This window comes from Boleophthalmus pectinirostris, unplaced genomic scaffold, assembly GCF_026225935.1.
Source record: "Boleophthalmus pectinirostris isolate CB_2022bp ecotype Guang Dong unplaced genomic scaffold, ASM2622593v1 HiC_scaffold_15, whole genome shotgun sequence".
Lineage (NCBI taxonomy): Eukaryota > Metazoa > Chordata > Actinopteri > Gobiiformes > Gobiidae > Boleophthalmus > Boleophthalmus pectinirostris.
Window position 1 is genome coordinate 14,207,599 of NW_026571070.1, and position 18,217 is coordinate 14,225,815.

The 18,217-nt window shown below is 36.1% G+C and overlaps 2 protein-coding genes across 2 annotated transcripts; one reads left to right on the forward strand and one right to left on the reverse strand.

The window, feature by feature from the left end:
- The first annotated feature begins 272 nt into the window (after positions 1-272).
- On the forward strand, positions 273-9,850 carry LOC110171028 (equilibrative nucleoside transporter 2-like). The gene is made up of 6 exons (XM_055151138.1): positions 273-427; positions 2,483-2,785; positions 3,398-3,643; positions 3,971-4,059; positions 5,752-5,801; positions 6,963-9,850. Exons 1-6 carry the CDS (start codon positions 361-363, stop codon positions 8,164-8,166), a joined length of 1,959 nt encoding a protein of 652 aa, XP_055007113.1. The 5' UTR covers positions 273-360; the 3' UTR covers positions 8,167-9,850.
- A 674-nt stretch (positions 9,851-10,524) lies between these two features.
- On the reverse strand, positions 10,525-18,194 carry LOC110171015 (gamma-glutamyl hydrolase-like). Its single transcript, XM_020936697.1, has 9 exons — positions 18,149-18,194; positions 16,169-16,295; positions 15,817-15,867; positions 15,632-15,716; positions 13,477-13,615; positions 12,405-12,511; positions 12,238-12,331; positions 11,164-11,298; positions 10,525-10,643 (listed from the first exon to the last, which is right to left on the reverse strand). Exons 1-9 carry the CDS (start codon positions 18,192-18,194, stop codon positions 10,525-10,527), a joined length of 903 nt encoding a protein of 300 aa, XP_020792356.1.
- Between the last annotated feature and the right edge of the window lie 23 nt (positions 18,195-18,217).

Here is an 18,217-nt window from a genome sequence, read left to right on the forward strand (position 1 = left end):
TTGGCATGTTCATGGAAACATCCTCCCTAAAGGTTTTGAATTCAAGTCCCGGCTTTGTGCAAACAAAAATATATAGCATACGTAAAATACAATAGAAAAGACGGTGTGAAATTGGTTTACTTTTTGCTTGTAAAGTACATGTTTAAACTTTAAACTTACTTACATATTTTTAGTTGAGGATTTTTGCTGTCTGTGTAAGTATAACCAGCAGATGGCGGTATTGTATAAATAAACAGACCATGAAATCGAAAGTATTCCATTAGGGAAGTTGTTGCTATTTTACGCCATTATCTCCCGAAGTTTTGCGAGCACCACTGCTCCAAAATCAGTCGGTGTTTTTTAATGCTTCTCTAATGCAAAATGTGGCCTCGTCTGATCTCGTGCTTGCTCCTGATCATTGCGTTTGCTCGAGGCGCCGTGAGACATGGTGAGATTACGATCAAATCAATGTTATCGTGTACAAAAACGATGCCTAGACCACCTGCTAACATGCCTTTAGCCTTGTTACCTTTAGCATAACGGGGTCTAGTCATCCATGAGCTTAGTTTACAAAGTTTCAACCGCATATGGGCGAGCTTTTATTATTTTGTAACTTTTTGTATCACGGCGCTACTTGACGTCGAGATGTTACGGTGTTGGTTACGCTACCTGAGGCATGGCTGGCTGTTCTAGATTCTTCTGCAGATCTGATTTGGGAAAAACTCTCAAATAGTCTATAAATTTGTGTGGTTTGCTCATTTGGGTTTGCCATAGCCGCCTATACAGGTGTTTTTACTGCATTGTGCTGCGAAACATGCGTTCTTTTTAATGTATTGTTTTCGATACACACTTGCGGAGGTACCAGGACATGAAATGAGGAAATGGGAAATATCAAAAAATTATGTAGGGATTACATGTTTTGTATGGCATAAAAAGGAGCTAATTAAAATTATATTATTTAAACAATGACTACATTGGATATGCAGTTTTCTTGGCACAGACAGATTTTTTTTTACGTATGAATTATTTATGCTTTTTCAAAATATAAAAGACAAATTACATAAAGATGTTTTAATATTCAAGGCCAGTATACAATGTACACACCTTTAAAAGACAAAAAACAAAAAACAAAAAACACAGAATATGTGCTACTAAAACAGGCAGATTTAAACAGTTCAGATTGAAGAAGAACAGTTTAGATTAATTCATAAAATGTTGAAAGCAGGCGATAAAATATGGTATTTAGCCAGTAGCAAAATAATATTCACAGTGTAAAATACATTTCTATCTATATCATTCACAAAATATAAAATATGATTAGCACTTAATTTGGGGAAGTTTGAGATTTGGGGAGATGACTAGTGCTGGGTATTATTAAGAAGTTGCCGCTATGATACATACCTCGATACATAGGCCACGATATGATACATATCTCGATACAGTGCACTTTTGATTTGATGCAATATATTTCAAATCGATTTGATATGCTTCAATTAAAAATAATGGCTAAATCATGGCTGTGATATTCAAAGTCTTTGTTAAACCACTTTTTGTGCAAAGTTCATATGAAACGCACACATTTTAATCCTCAAAACAGTCGAAAATATCAAACGTGTCGCATAAAAATTTAATCTAGCCAAGTTAAGATCACTTGAATTAAGAAAGTTTTATCCTGATTTGAGTAAATTTCACTTGACAATTAAAATTATCTAGCGGCAGAATAAAACTTGTACTTAAAATATGAAAATACAACTTGCTACACTTAACATAAGAAAAACAACAACTTTTTGCACTTAAAATAAGAAACAATCGAATGTTGCTTGAACACACTTATTCATTGGTAGAATCTACTCAAATAAAGTCTTAGTTTAAGTAATTTTAACTCATGTAGATATCACTTTTTGCAGTGTGAACAAGTTTCCTTCTTCTAAACAAGCAACAAAACTGTAGCTTTGTAACAAAATAATGTAGTAAAATATACTAAATATACTCTTGGTGATATATTTTTACAGCAGCCCACAATATCGATACTGCATCATCACATTAAATGATATGATATATCGATATTTCAATATTTTTGCTCACCCCTAGAGATAACTACTGTCTAATGTTGCTTCAGAATTTCCTGGACACAGACCTAGTCAAAAGAGATGATCTATGGTTGAGTTCTTCTCTCAAATGGAAATACAGGAAGTGCTCCACTGTGTTTTTAAACTCCATACACCTTCTCTAGAATAATTTGGATGATTAAGGTAAAGGTAGCTGTTAACTGGAAAACTTACTACTACATGAGCAGGAGATTTTGAGCCTTGAAGATGTAAACAAACTATAATAATAAAGGATTGCTCAAACGTGTGAATGAAACAAAACACAACTATGGTTTTTAAGGAGTAAAAACATCATAACATGGCTGAAAGCTCACAAGAATCAGTTTAGTTTAATATAAGATCTTTAAATATTTTGCTGATTGTACTAAGTCGTATTTTTGCTTGCTTTATTTCAGCCATTCCTGTGACCTGTCTTTTTGGACAACGCTGTGTTTTGCCATGCCATATTCAGAAAGGACTTTCAAGAATCATATGGTCTAAAGATTTTTTACCAGTACAGTATTTTCCCAGAACTGGCGAGTACCACGAACACGGATCATACAGAAACAGGACCTGCCTATTCGAGCAAGAGTTTCACAATGGCAACTGCTCACTGGCGATCGACAGCACAACACTTAAGGACGATGGTCTTTTTAAGTGTGCCATCTGGAGCCAAAGTAAAGAGGAAAATGATTTATATTTCAAAGTACAAGTGGATGGTAAGATAATACTATAATGTGGACAAACTGTGATCATCTGACTGTATACATGCACAGAACCACACAAATGTTTGGACACAGCCTCTCATTCAAATTCTCTTTTTTTTGTTTATGTTTATTGCTTTCTACATTTTATATACATATGGAAGACAACTAATACTGTATATGATGTAAGATGTATGGAATGATGGAAATATGTAGTAAAGAAAAAAAGTTAAACTCATCTAAAGCTGAAATAACAAAATACAACTATTATTACATTTGTAGTTAATTAGGCACAGTTTGTTGATTAATCGCTGCATTCCTTTTGATACTTTTAAATGACATTATGCTGGGGGTGTCCTGTTGTCTGAAATCTAAAAAAATATATACAAAATGGATATATATTTTCAGGAGCTTGTGATCAGCATGAGTGTTTATGGTCCTGTTTAGGTGTTTAATTTTCAGCAAAAAAGTGAGAGTGACTGCTAGCTTGTAGTTTCATCTAAGTCCTTTCTTTATGGTCACATTATGTTGAAATAAAGACAGAGCAGAACCTACAGTTAGCATCACACGTCAGGGAATGCTGATGACATCGGCTGCAAAGTGTCAATTTCATGTCTTTCATTGCAGTTCCAGTGGAGAAGGTGGTCATTAAGCGTGTAGGGGACGTTCTGATCTGCAGCTCAGAGCGGGTGCATCCCAAAGCGCAATGCCGATGGTCAGATGACTTTTCAAACCCCGGTCCTACAGTTTCCCCGGATGACCAGCATCTCTGCTCCATCAACTGTACCACTCCACTGCTCCGTAATGTCTCACAATACACCTGCATAGTCAGCACTCCATTCAGCTCAAAGAGGGCCACCTATGCACAGATGCGTAAGTCAATTGCATTTATCAAACTATGAATAATAGTTTTTACAATCGCCAAATGAGGGATTACACTGTCGAGAGGCAACCCCACTCACAGTCAGAATGGGTTTCCTCTAGGTATTTTTGAGTTATAAAACTGAAGGTGATTAAATAAATGTAAGTTAGAGCTGTTTAATGTCATACTGTGGAACATTCTAGGCAGAGCAATAGCATATTCATAGAAACAAGCAGGTGGCAGACCCCCAATCAAAAAGTTGCATAGTGCATCTTTAATGGTATAGTGACTTATTTGAAACAATAATTAACACTGCTAACTCTGATGTTACTTTGCAGAGCCTTTGAGTGAGTATGTTTCCTGTATGACCTTTGCTGTCCTGATTGTGACTGTACTGATTTTCCTCTCAACTTACAAACGTAAAGAGGTAAAAATATCTCTGGCCTTCTACATTTTATTGTGAGAATTGTTCAGCTGATGATATTATATAAAAGTACAACAAATTAATCTTAAAATATTAAATCTACTTGCACTGGAAGTTTTACACCGTTGTTCTGCCCATACGCACTGATACTTCCACTGGGGTGTGATGCTAACCGTAGGCACTGCTCTGTCTTAAGGGCCGTTCACACCAAGGCGTCAAAGCGTCCACTTTCAATGTAAAGTCTATGTGGACGCGCGACTAGAGCGTCCTGCGTTTTTGCGGCGCGTTTTCGGTGTCAGCGCGGCGCGAATCTGGCGTCGACGCGGCGCGTCTTGAGCGTTTTGGCGTCAGCGGCCAAGACGCGCGTCCAAGGCGTCAGTGTGAAGAAGTTGAAAATGCTGAACTTTTCGCGTCAGACTCACCGCGTCAACCAATCAGGGACGAGTATCCAATGACACAGCGACGTTATTATCAGGAAGCAAGACCCGAGAACCAGAACGAGAACCACAAACATGAGCGGAGATTAAATATATACGCCACAATCACCGAGCCGATCGCGAGGAATACACCAGGACCGGACCAGGACTAAACAAGGACTAGACCGGGACTAAACAAGGACTAGACCGGGACTAAACAAGGACTAGACCGGGAGTGGACCGAGACTAGACCGAGAATAAACAAGGACTAGACCCTGAATAGACCGAGATTAAACCACGACTAGACCGGGACTACACCGTGATTAGACCAGGACTAGACCGTGATTAGACCAGGACTAGACCGGTATTAGACCAGGACCAGACCGGTATTAGACCAGGACTAGACCGGGACTGATCCTGTGTCATTAGTGGAGTATAAATATATATACGCCCCAGTCGTCAACCCGATCTCCGCTGATGTTTTATGTCATAAAAACACTCTATCAGTCTGGTCTGACATTGTTTCGGGAAAAGACCGGGACCGGGCTCTTGTTTTCAGGGCAATGGACGCGCATCAAGTATTTTTGTCCCGTTCGTCCACAGCGTCAAAGAGGCGCGTCGGGGGCGTCTAAACTCAAATGCAAAGGCGTCCAAATAGAGGCGTCAAGGCGTTTTTGATGCCTTGGTGTGAACGGCCCTTTAGGCTGCTTTACTTAAGTTAGACTTTAATCTGAGCTTTAGTTTAACACACCCTGACCAGAAAGAGCTGATTTAGCTGGAACTACAACAGATGAGCTGATTTTGTACTATTAAACAAGTCCCTCTAACATTTCACTCACAAGATAGCCAACAGTTTTTCAGTTAGTCACTTTCAACTTTTTTGTTGAAAATCAAACTCCTGAACAGGACCATGAACGTATTCATCACAGGCTCCTGAAAATGTGTTGATTAAATCCATTTTGGCTTTTTTTTGTTAGTTATTGCTAATGTGTGCTATAGGCATACAGGCAGAACACCCCCAGTATGATGTCACTGTGAAGTGTCAATATTCATCAGTCTATTTATTATTTTATTTACCTTGTTACATTCCCTTATTTTTAGAATATATTTAAATGTTATTATATTACTAATATTCATTGTTTTATATTGCACCATACTGCCCAAGCAAGTTCCTAGTTTGTGGATTTTTTTCACTGATAATGGCAATAAAACTTGCTGATTCTGATTCTAAAAATACTTTTATTTGCTCCATGTATGACTCTTTGTCTCTTGTTTTCAGACCAATTCTGAAGTCTCAACTTCTGACTCTAAGCTAAATTCTTCCCAGAGGTAAGTACAATATACCATAATATCACAAATATATACTTGTATGTAATTTAAGAAGGGCTCCTGTGGTCATAAATAATGGTGTAAATTCAATGAAAGTTTTGGAAAAGTCATGGAAATTTAGTATCTCTTTCACACAACTACAGAGTTCAGGTAAGTTCTCATTAGGCTATTATGATTATTTCTGAATGTATGTGCCTGTTGTTTAAAAGAGACAACAAATAAATCCAATGACAGTATTTTGAATGTTAAAAAACTATAATACCAAACCATAAGGTGAGTGGAAAGGGTTAACATTTCATCTTTAACCCTAAAAGTCTGATCAATTCTACGCATGTAGGGTGCCATAAAGTCATATAAAATTCACTTTAGGTCATGAATACATTTATTGATGATCCATGTTTGACTCTAACTCTAACAATACTGCAATTTCCCAGTAAATAATGAAGACCCCACAAAAACCCTCCCCAAAAAGTTCCCAAAAAGAAACCCTTAAAAATAAAAGAAAACAAACAAAAAGGCCCTGGTTCCTTTGTCCATTTGCTATTATACATACTTCTCTTTTACCAGAGGTACTTGTACCAGCACACAGCATAACTTATTCAGTGTTTGGTGAGTACTTACATGAGAACTTAGAGCCTATGTTTATAGTACTAACTATACATGACTCTCCAATGCAAAAACCCAGATCCTCCTAATTACAGGTGTAGCGTAAATTGAAGTGGTATTTACCATTAGTATGGGACAAGTCATTGTGATCGTGTTGTCCATTCCAGTCTAGTGCAGTTCAGTCTGGCTATGCTTCCATTGTAGGGAGTATTATATTTCCGATGATGTGGTTTGAGATGGACTGAGCTGGCAGTGGGTGCCGTCAGTACAGCACAGCAGTGCAATTTCTCTAACACAGCATATATTATTTCTTCTAGCTAATTTCACAATTCTTATTACAGTCTTCACACTGGCTTAGTATTAGAATTATCATAAAATAAAATGATCTGTCATTGTATATTTTTGTCAATTTATGTTATTATTGTATATTATTGTAAACTGCTACCAAACTAATAGTATTAAAAAATATATATAGAAAATTATAACTTTGTAACAAAAATATATATATAAAAATATATGTTTCAACTGACCTACTGTCTTCTTGCCCCTGGACAGGATCCATACAGTGAAGTACATTTATGGTCTGCTTGGTCTTGGGTCGATGTTTCCCTGCCAGTTGCTTGAGATCTCCTCCCTGTACCTGAACAGACACATGGATCAAACCTGGATCTTCAGCTTTATCGCCCTGGTATCTCAACTTCCTACTCTGATTTCTGTTGTGGTGAATTCTTTTTTTGTCTCAAGATTTTCCCCACAAAAGTACATCTTGGGCTGCCTTGTCTTGGTTTTGGTCATTTTTGTCATAATGTTAATTTTTATCAAGGTGCCAATTTCTAAGGAAATATTTTTTTATATTAACATGACTTCACTCTGGTTGGTTGCACTGTTTAGCTGCATGATAACACATAATCTTAGTGTAAAATTTGATTCACTGCCAGAAATTCTCAGAAAAGCTTTTTATCTTTGTCAGTTGTCTGCTGGGACTGTAGCATCAATTGTTATGATCATTTCTGTGGCCATTGCAGATGCAGATGCAGCTAATATGCAATTTTGCTGTTACTCATTTGCCATTGTTGTTTCACTGGTTAGTCTAGTCGCATACTGCATCTATCACTGTCGTTCTAGCCAAAAGCATCAACCTGAACAAAAGACCGGCGCTGAACAGCTCCCCTTAAATAATTTAAGCAGTAATAACAATAATAGCAATAACCATGAGCCCCCACCTTGCCTTGATGGTGAAGGCACAAACACGACAGGGGGAAATTTTTGCACTTTTTGGTACATTGCACTAGTTCCACTGGTCACTTTTTCTGTGTATCCGGCAGTTACAGCTGATATTCAAACAGTGAGTTCAGGAACATGGGAACGCTTCTTTATCCCTGTGTGCTGCTTTTTGGTTTTTAACATTTTCAACTGGATTGGTCAGAAGACGGTTAGTATTTTTGAGACTTATTTTTTAAAGCATTTTTTAATTGTATTCCCACTTCTTTTTATCTTCCACACTGGGCTTATGTTTGTGTTGTTGTTTTGTCATATCCATCCAAGAGTTCGCCATTTCAACAATATAGTATTTCCAATCATTATGGCTTTCTTCTCTTTGTCACATGTTGTTTTGTCACACCTCTCAATGTTGTATAAGCGAGACCTGGAAAAGGGCCCAGACGTCTCTAAAAACCTTTGGAGGGCTATAGGAAGTACAGCAGGCATTGCACTTTCTTTTGCACTCAGAGCCCTAGTCCAGTTTATCACTCCAAATTAAATTTGAAAGGAAATGTGGCACCAAAGACTTTAAAACTAAAGAAACTTCAAAATTGACAAACTTTTTCTATATACGTCAAAAGAAAATGCATTTTTTGGCAATTTGCTATTGACGTGTTTAAGGTCTGTGGTTTTTACAATGATATAATTAGAATAATAATATTCCAATTAGGGATGGGCATGATTAATCGATAATTGATCATTAAGAATTTCATCGATTACGTTAATTTGAATTGACAAACCGAATGTAGGTTGCTGTGCGTAGCGTGACCAAACAGGGGTCCGTACATGTAGCTCTCTGCACTCAGAAGGAGCAAGACACAAACAGTCGGTCAGTCTGCAACGTACCCAAGCGCAAATGCGTATATAACGATGATTTGTACAAGAAATTCCACGCTTTCCGTTGCGTTCGGGACAAATGTGAGTCCATATGCACAGTGTATAAAGCAGCACATATGTTTCGGTGTCCAGTGGGAAAAAGCTTTGCCAGGTCAGAGTCGTGCAATGTCGATGATGAGTTCCTACCTCCGTACGGTGTCCTGGTTTTGACAAACGCAAATATGGTCACACTAACCTGTATTCCACTGAGTTGTGTCTTTTAATCCGACAGAAATTGACCGCATCAGCGCACAAGAACTGTAGTTTTATCTTCGCTTAGTTTATGCAAATTAGCGATGCGGTTTTAAGTTTTGTTTCTGTGAGTGTTGCATTAAACACATTATAATCTCAAACGGCTGATGTGGCCCTAGAGTGGTTACGGTTTATATGTCGTAAATTTGAATTTATTTATGCAGATTAGTAGTGCAGATAGTAATAATAATGATGATCATTTTAATATAAAAACGTTAATGATTAATCGATAATCGATCGTTAATTCTTCCGACGATCGATTAAGAAAATTTCATCGAATGCCCATCCCTAATTCCAATTGCATTATGCTTGGAGGACAGATCATTAAGCTCTGTATGGTAGGATACACTTCATTGTCCCCATAGGGAAATTTGTGCATTTGACCCATCTACATTTGACCCGACCAGTGCAGCTGGGGAAACCTGATAGGAGCAGGGGACCCATCTCTTTGGGTGAGGGCTCAGGTCAGACTTTAGTTGGAGGATTTTACGTATGGTGCAGTCATAAAATCTATAATATGTATAAAAATGTATTTTCAGGTGCTGTGACTTTTTACTTTTATAATGTAGATTTTACCTAATGTGAGAAACCAAAGTTCTTTGTAAAAGAGACTTGAAGTCAGTGTTTATTGTCCTAAAAGGGAAACTGTTACTGAATAAGTATCATGTACATGTAAATATGAAACCCCTTTCACATTGTGACTTAAGACAAATGTGACTTTTGTAAATTATGAGCTGCTACATACTATGACATCCGGATTGTAAACTGGTAATGTGTAGATCTATTTGTAAATTATTTTTTTAACTAAAATGTTTTAATATAAAATTTAAAAAATATATATTTAAAATAATAAAAAAATATTTTTACATTTTATAGACATTTGTACTAAGTTTTGTTTTTCTGACAATTTGCACTGGTTGCACATGTTTTGATGAAGCCAAAAGTTAGCCTTTCATGATCATTCAAATGTTTTATCATGTCATTTCTATATATGCAATATTTATGTCAGTGTTATTACATTCAATTCTGTGTCAAAATAAATGAGCTTTTTGAGAGTTCGGAGCAATCGAGTGTTTTAATGTAAAATAACGGAATGGTTGGAAAACGTACATTTGCATTGTGTTACTTTTCTGGTGAAGGGTTCATCAAAAGCTTGTCTCCGTTGGAGATGTCACAGTGTGGTTCATGTAGACCAAACAAGACCAACTTACACGTCAGATCTGTGGAGAGACAACCCTGTTCAAAGTCAGAACACCTTTTTTCTATGTATTTTTGAGCAATAAAAACACTTGAAATGTAATAAATGTGAGGTAGATATGTTTAATTTCACACTGTGGAACATTCCAGGCAGAGCAATGACATATCCAGAGACACAAAAAGGTGATGGACCCCCAACCAAAATGCTACACAGTGCACCCTTGTGGAGAGATAGTGCAGGCACAAAATAAGGTGAATCATTCATCATAAACCTGCAAAAGAAAGTTAGGGTGTGATTTTTTTATGTCATACTATGGAGCATTCCAGTCAGAGCAGTGACATATTTATAAGAACAAGCAGGTGATGGACCCCAAACCAAAAAGTTACACAATGCACCATTAAGATAGTCTAATACACTCATAAATAGTCGAGTACCTCACAGTCCCACATACAGTACTATGTCAAGTTTATTATATTTATTTATTTATTTATTTACTATATATCCACATTAAGATAGTTTTAAAGTTTCAAATCAGAAGAAGTAGATCTCCTTCCAGATGGTCCAGTCTGCAGTGTCGGTCGGAGTGTACTGATTAATCAGGGCTTTCTTCTCCTCTTCATCACTGTTAAAACTGTGTCTGCTTTTCCTCGCTGCAGGAAAACATAAAATTAAACTTGAGTTGATCTATTTAGATTTTATTGATCTATAAGGGAAATTATTTGGACACAGCTGCTCACACATCACATTATATTATAATAACAAAGAGAAAAAATTTAAATCTCAATAATAAATTTGAAATACGTAGCAAAAATAGCAAAAGACTGGTGTCAAATAAGGCATAGTTATATAAATGTATATGTACAAGTAAAAATAAAAACAGCAATACAGTAAAACTAATATATCTCAGCTATATACAAGAGGAGGAAAAACAGCAAAGAAGAAGTAATGATTGACAGGACAAAGGGTTATCTGTTTCATAAGGGTGAGTACATTATGTGACAGTGAATTTGAAGTGTAATTGAATAGATGAGATTACTCTTTATTGTCTCTTTATGGACAAGCAATGGGCACAAAAAACAAAACAAAACAAACCACATATCGAATAGCACATGTCTGTAATGGCGTCTGTAATGTTAACATTTATTATGAGTGAAATGAATTGCTTTGTACCTTCATTGATAAAAAAGTCTCCCAAGTGCTGGGCAGCTTTCACCGCAGAGGGAGAGTGGGCCTCGGAAGACTTGGTCCTCTCAAACTGGCTCTTCTCCGGGTGCCAGATCGAGGCGTAAAAAGGATATTTGTACGCTGTCAAAACAATGCACAATTATATGGTTACAGTATCTTTTATGTATTTAGCCTGATTTCTGTACTTCTGGCTTAAAACACATACAAACCAGATGCTTGCTTCATGCTTGTTGAATTATGAGCGCACTTCTGTTTTCATAAACTCTGGCTCCAATTCGCTCTCTGTTGAAAAAACATTGGCCCTCTCTCTGTAACTGCTGCTGTCAGGGATGTCATTTTGGTCTTAAAATGCTCGTATTAACCTGCTCTATATGATACTGTTGTTTTTATTTTGCTGTTTTGTCCACAAATAAAGATGTGAACAATAATAACAAACAAATCAGGTGCTGTCTTTCCCCGAGGTCATTCCCACTGGGCGTTAGCAGCAGGTTTGATTGACAGCGTTGCTCTTTGAAATGGAATTCCAAATAGGGAAATCAGATCCAAATCCAGCTCTATAACCTCAAGCCTCGATGAGCTTCATTTGACTGGAGCCTATGTGTGACGTCACACTTCCTAAGAAAATTTGTTCCATCAGAAGGAAAATCGAATGCAGGGAGCGGCTGTTTCCTATTGGCTATTCTCATCTGTGAGCGGGGTTTACACTTAAATCAAAGAGATAAGCTTTTGGTGAGGCTTAATTCTGACCAATCAGACTGGTTCAGCACACCATTTATGAATATTTGAGAGGTTATTATTATTATTATTATTATTATTATTATTATTATTATTATTATTATTATTATTATTTATTTATTTATTTTATTTTTTTATTTTTTTTAACGCTTTGAAATTTTAAACTTAAAATTTCAGCAAATAAAATTCTAAATAAAAATAATTCAAACATGTTTTTTAAAATTCAAAATCTGATGAAACAAATTATCTCCCATACAAAAGCCCTTCTTGACAAAACCTATGGACCGTATATATGTATTCTTTTATGCAGTCTATGGTACAAACCTTCTATTGTTGAAAAGAACTTTATGCCTTCATCTGTGGTATTTGTGGTAAGTACTCGGTAAAAAGAATTTAGGCTCTCAAACTTCCTGTAGGTCTGAAAGACAAAGAAGACAAGGTATAAATATGTTGCCCTGATTTGTAAATAAAATGATAAAACGACGCCTTACGTCCATGTCCACACTGTATGTGTGGTTGTGGGCAGTTAAAGGCTCAGAGGCCAGAGCCTGAAGTGTGTCCTTTGGGATACTTTTCAACATCCTGCTCTCTTTGGCTTCTGCTCATGATAAAAAAAAGAACCCATTAACTACTGCTCATTTACTACTATACTACTACTACTACTACTACTACTACTACTACTACTACTACTACTACTGAATCATGTTTTTACCACTATAACAACAGCTTCTGCTACTACTAATACTAATGCTACTACTACTACTACTACTACTGCCATTACTACTATAAGCATGTTTGTATCACTTCTTCTACTACTACTACTACGACGACGACAACGATGATGACGACAACGGATGATGACGACAACTGCTGCTGCTGCTGTTGCTACAACTACTACTACCACCACCACTACTACTACAATCATGTTGACTATGACTACTACTACTACTACTACTACTACTACTACTACTACTACTACTACTACTACTACTTACCACTACTACTACTACTATATCATGTTTTACTACTACTACTACTACTACTACTACTACTACTACCACAACTATTACTATAATCATGTTTTTACTACTGCTACTACTACTACTACTACTACCACTACTACAACTACTACTACTACTACTACTACTACTACTACTACTACTACTACTGCCACTACTACTACAAGCAAGTTTGTATCACTTCTACTGCTATGACGACGATGACTACTACTACTACTACTACTACTACTACTACCACTATTACTACTACTACTACTGCTACTGCTACTACTGCTTTTGCTGCTGCTGCTGCTACTGCTACTTCTACAACTACTACTACCACTACCACTACTACTACAATCATGTTTTTAATATTACTGCTACTACTATAACTACTACTACTACTGTAATCATGTTTTTACTACTACTACTACTACTACAACTACTACCATTACCACTATCATGTTTTTACTACTATCACTACTACTATCTGTTACTTGACACTTCTCTGTTTGTTTGTCTACAATTGAAAAAAGTAATAATAATAATCATAATAGAGTTGAACCTTCTGTAAAGGTCAGGGGTAGTGCCATAGCTTTAGTATGTGTGGCAGTTAAAACCCTGTCTCCAATAGCAACCGTCACCATAAGAAGAAAACCAAGACACGTCCCCCACACTGGGAAATAGTCGCCCTGATCATTAGCCTGTAACATACAAAAACAAAAACACATTCATTTAGCTTTAGCATCAACTTAAACATCAGTGCTCTAATTTAACGAAGGGTCAGTCCACCTCTGTTCACCCAATGAGTTAAACCCTACTTTGTCCAATTTTGATATATATGTAAATCATAATCAGAAAAGCCAAAATCTCAATTTTTAGTTTGATCTGACCACTGGTTTCCGAGATATTTCAATTTAATCATTTCACTTTTTTGCGTTGTCACAGAATTTCAAACTACTAGTCCGATATCAAAAACCAAGGTATCTCTGGAAAGGGGACATCATAAGGAATCTAAATCTGGTATTTATTTTTGCATTTGACAATCAGGAACACACCAAAATATATCAGTGTAATTGGGCCTAGCGTTGTGTTTTGTATTTATATGTTGCATTACCACATTAGTTTTGTTTTATTTAACCAATTTGGGACGGGCTTTTTTTTTTGTTGTTGTTGTTTTGTATTTGTTGTGGGTGTTGCTTTATGTTTTTGTGTTTTGTTTTTTGTTGATTATTGTAATTTGTTAAATGTTGATTATTGTATTTTGTTAAATATTATATTCTCAAAAAATAAGGGACACGCCTGACCTCAATGACACCAATAGAAAAAATGTAGCCCTATACATCTACTACAACGTATAAAAAATCTGGATGAGTTTTCTTTTTTATTCTCACACAAATTTACCAAGAAGTTGACTTACCCCCATCTCAAGACATGCCAAATATCCTTATGATGTCCCCTTTCCAGAGATACCTTTGTTTTTGATATCGGACCAGTAGTTGCTGAGAAAATGCAATTTGAAATTCGACAACCACGCAAAAAAGTGAAAAAATTTAATTGCGATGTCTCAGCAACCGTTATTCCCATCATGCTAAAATTTGACTTTCTTGGCTATGACTTACCCATACACCAATTTTCTTTGCAATTGGACAATGTGAGGGTTCAAATTGCATTTTTTTGTGTGTGTGAACTGAGGTGGAATGACCCTGAAGTAAAAATAGTAAAGTACTATACTTTTAGGTAAATTTTGGGTGTCTGTACTTCATTTAAAGATGCATTGTGTAACTTTTCTGGTGGAGGGAACCTTTGAAGTGATTTTATTGTTCAGAAATACTGTACCTTTAACACTTTGTATTCCTGTGAGTGGGCTTGCCTCTCCACTGAACTGAGCTGTACCTTGACCTGCTTGTTTCCATGGCAATAGATATGTTTAATGCCATACAGTGACACATTCAAGGCTGAACATTTAAGTACATGGAGACTAACATGTGGTAAATGTTTTTTTGCTTTTTTTTTACTTAATTACATTTGAGAGCAGGTATCTGTACTTCCTACTCTATTACATTTTTGAACAGGTATTTTTTGTTAAAGTTTGAGACCTGCTGAAAAGGCTGGGGGTTACTTTTAACAGGAAACACAAATATACAAATCAAAACAGCTAGAGAAAACTCTCGATTCAATTGTTTCTGTTGAACAAAATTCAGCACAAATCTGTATCAAAATCACTATATTTGATCTCAAAGTCTTAAAAAAAAAACTTTTCTGGGGGAGGGTCTGTCAGGGGCTTTTCTTCATGGAGATGATATTGCTTTGTCTGGGATGTTTCACAGTATGGTATTAAACCTTTCTATCTTCATTGAGACCAAACCAGAGTTACAGGTCAGATCTGTGGAGATGCAAGGCCATTCACTGTCAGAATACTTGTTTTTCTAGATATTTTTGTGTTATAAAACCATCTGTAACATAGAGCTGTTTAATGTCATATTGTGACATCCATGACATGACATCCACAATCCATAGACCATAAAGTTAAGTGCAACTTTAAGTACATTTTCAAACATACTTTTATTTAAATAGATCTTTCATGTGATACTTTTACTTGAGCATTTTTTTGCTCTGGTATCTGTACTTTTACTTAAGTAACTAAACTGAGTACTTAGTACTTCTTCCATCACTGCTTAGCGTTAGGCCCTGTTATTGACCAAACTAATGGGACTTACCTCCTTAGCAAGCTCCAAAAACAGTCTTGCAGTTCTTGCAAAGTGAGATGTCAACATGTTTTTCTTCCCACCAGGAATAAGTAGTCTGTGTTGGTTCAAATATGATTCATTATTATTTAACACAAACATGAATTATTGCCAAAAATAATCTCAATAGTAATCACAATAATAGTTTCAATATTTACCCATTGATAGACATAAACAGAGCCCTGTATTCATCTTCTGTCTTGTTAATACTGCAAATGCACAATAAATACAAATTTTACATTTACTGAACTCTTATTCTTAGCCTGTCTACATCTCCAAAGCTCAAAATGCTCTGTTCCACCTTGTGATGTCATGAAGCTGTAAATTTCAAGTTAACAGCTGCCTTTAATACAGCAGACATTGTAAATTCCTGGGCTGAAATTATCCAGATGATTTTAGTGAAGGTGCATGCAGTTTAAAAACACAGTGGAGCCCTTCTATTATTGCCACATGACATCACAAGGTAGAACATGTGTTTTACTTTCCTCTACAAATGATTTCAGTTCTTACTGTATAGGAACGACTTTGGCTCCCGCTGCCTCCAGGTACTTCACGTATGATACTACGATGTAGGATCTGTTGGGGTTGGAGGATATTCTCTTGGGGATTGGTTTGTTGAAATTCTGCGCTAACACACCTGTTAAAAATCTTACATAAGAACCATTGTAACAGCACTCTCCATTAGACGATACTGGGGCCAAATATCGGTATGGTTTCAGGATTCAAATTCTGGAAAATTAACTGAACCTGTCACAGTTCTGCCTTTTGTTTACTTGTTTTCCTCCAGTCCAGTTCCATTTCTCACTCTGTTCCGGTCCTCCTTTTGCCACCTCCCTCCTTTCCCTACAGCTGCCTCTCATTCTGTAATCAGCCCAGGTCCAGTCTATATATACTCCCTCTGCTCCCTCAGTCTTTGCTGGGTTGTCAACGTGAACACATACTCTCAAGCTCTTACCTGGAAATTCTGAACCTGTATTCTGTTTGCATTTTATGCATTCTGCTTTTTGTTCCCCTGTTTATAGTTCCTGTTTTAGTTTATCTAAGCACATTATCTACTTTGAGTGTATCCCAGTTCTGGAAGAGATTTTAGTTCACATTATATGAATGATATATTCCTTTGTTGTTTTTTCAGTCATAGTTAGATAACATTACCTTAGAGGACATTTTCAGTTATTTACTGAGACTTTGTTTGCCTATATACTTGTGTTGTATTTGAGTCCAATTTACCTGCGTGATAGAACCCAATATATCGGTTTGGCTGATGTTCTGGTTGGGCCTTGGGGGGTAATGAGACTATTTACTGACATCTCATAATGTTTAAACTTTTATTTTCATACAAAGTTGTTCAGTAGTTTCAGAATTAATAACATTTACATAACACTATTTTTAACTCAACATAACACATAACTTACATTTTTGTGAGAGAGAAAAATAAATACAACGTTTAATCTCTAAAGTAAAAGTAGTAAGAAGAAGTAAAAGTTGTAGAATACTGCATATAAGTTAAAATTTTAGGTATCTGTATTTGACTTAAGTATTTTGAAGTGAATACTTTTTAATACTTTACTACATTTGACAGTAGGTATTTGTACTTTTTACTCCACTATCTTTGAACAGGACTTAAAATTAAAAGCATGTTTTAATATTGTTTAAATAAAAATATACAAAGTGGCTAAGAAAAAACAACTGATTCTATTTATTTATGTTGAACAAAATTCAGCAAAAATCTATATCAAAATGATAATATGAAGCTTTATTAAATCTCAAAATCTGCAGAAAATACTTACTTTTTACTTTTTTAGTACCTTTTGTAAACAGGTACTTTAAAATGTTTACTTAAATAGATTTTTCATGTGATACTTTTACTTGTGCTAGTGTATTTTTTGCTCCAGTATCTGTACTGTTCTTAAGTAACTCAACTAAGCTTGAGAACTTCTTCCCCCACTGACACTGGTATCAATTAATGTCACATATCAGCAGAAGCTGGATCATCCCTACTGTCCATGCTACTTGGTCTAACAAGGAGTTTTCCAAAGAAACATACAGAGGGATTTGGCAAGCATTTTATTTTATGGAAAGCCAATAAATACTGCATTCCTTATGTTAACAGCACCTAACAGCAGACTTTAGTGACAATAATCTTATCATAAAACGATAAGTTTAAAGGTGCATTGTGTAACTTTTCTGGTGGAGGGTCGATCAAATGCTTTTCTCCATGGAGATGTTATTTCTTTCTCTGGAATGTTTCACAGTATGGTATTAAACTTTTTATCTTCATAGAGACCAAACCAGACCACGTTACAGGTCAGATCTGTGGAGAGGTGACCCACTCACAGTCAAAAAATTTTTTTTAAGTATTTTTGAGGTAGAGCTGCTTAATGTGGAACATTCCAGGCAGAACAATGACAAGTCCATAGAAACAAGCAGGAGATGCACCCACAACCAAAAAGTTACATAGTGTACTTTATACAGAGAGAGAATAAAACTTACCAATAACAGGTGTGTGGTTCAGCTCAGGTGTAGACTTGACCTCCATGTTGAGTAGTTTGTTCAGAAATA

Excerpts from the sequence above, each read along its gene's own strand:
- LOC110171015 (XM_020936697.1), bottom strand. The coding sequence starts at position 18,194 with ATGGAGGTCAAGTCTACACCTGAGCTGAACCACACACCTGTTATTG. Across the intron at positions 15,868-16,168 it reads GCCAAAGTCGTTCCTATACA|TATTAACAAGACAGAAGATG; the intron begins GTAAGAACTGAA and ends GTGCATTTGCAG. Across the intron at positions 15,717-15,816 it reads CTGTTTATGTCTATCAATGG|ACTACTTATTCCTGGTGGGA; the intron begins GTAAATATTGAA and ends GAACCAACACAG.
- LOC110171028 (XM_055151138.1), top strand. The coding sequence starts at position 361 with ATGTGGCCTCGTCTGATCTCGTGCTTGCTCCTGATCATTGCGTTTGCT. Across the intron at positions 3,644-3,970 it reads GGCCACCTATGCACAGATGC|AGCCTTTGAGTGAGTATGTT; the intron begins GTAAGTCAATTG and ends GTTACTTTGCAG. Across the intron at positions 5,802-6,962 it reads AAGCTAAATTCTTCCCAGAG|GATCCATACAGTGAAGTACA; the intron begins GTAAGTACAATA and ends GCCCCTGGACAG.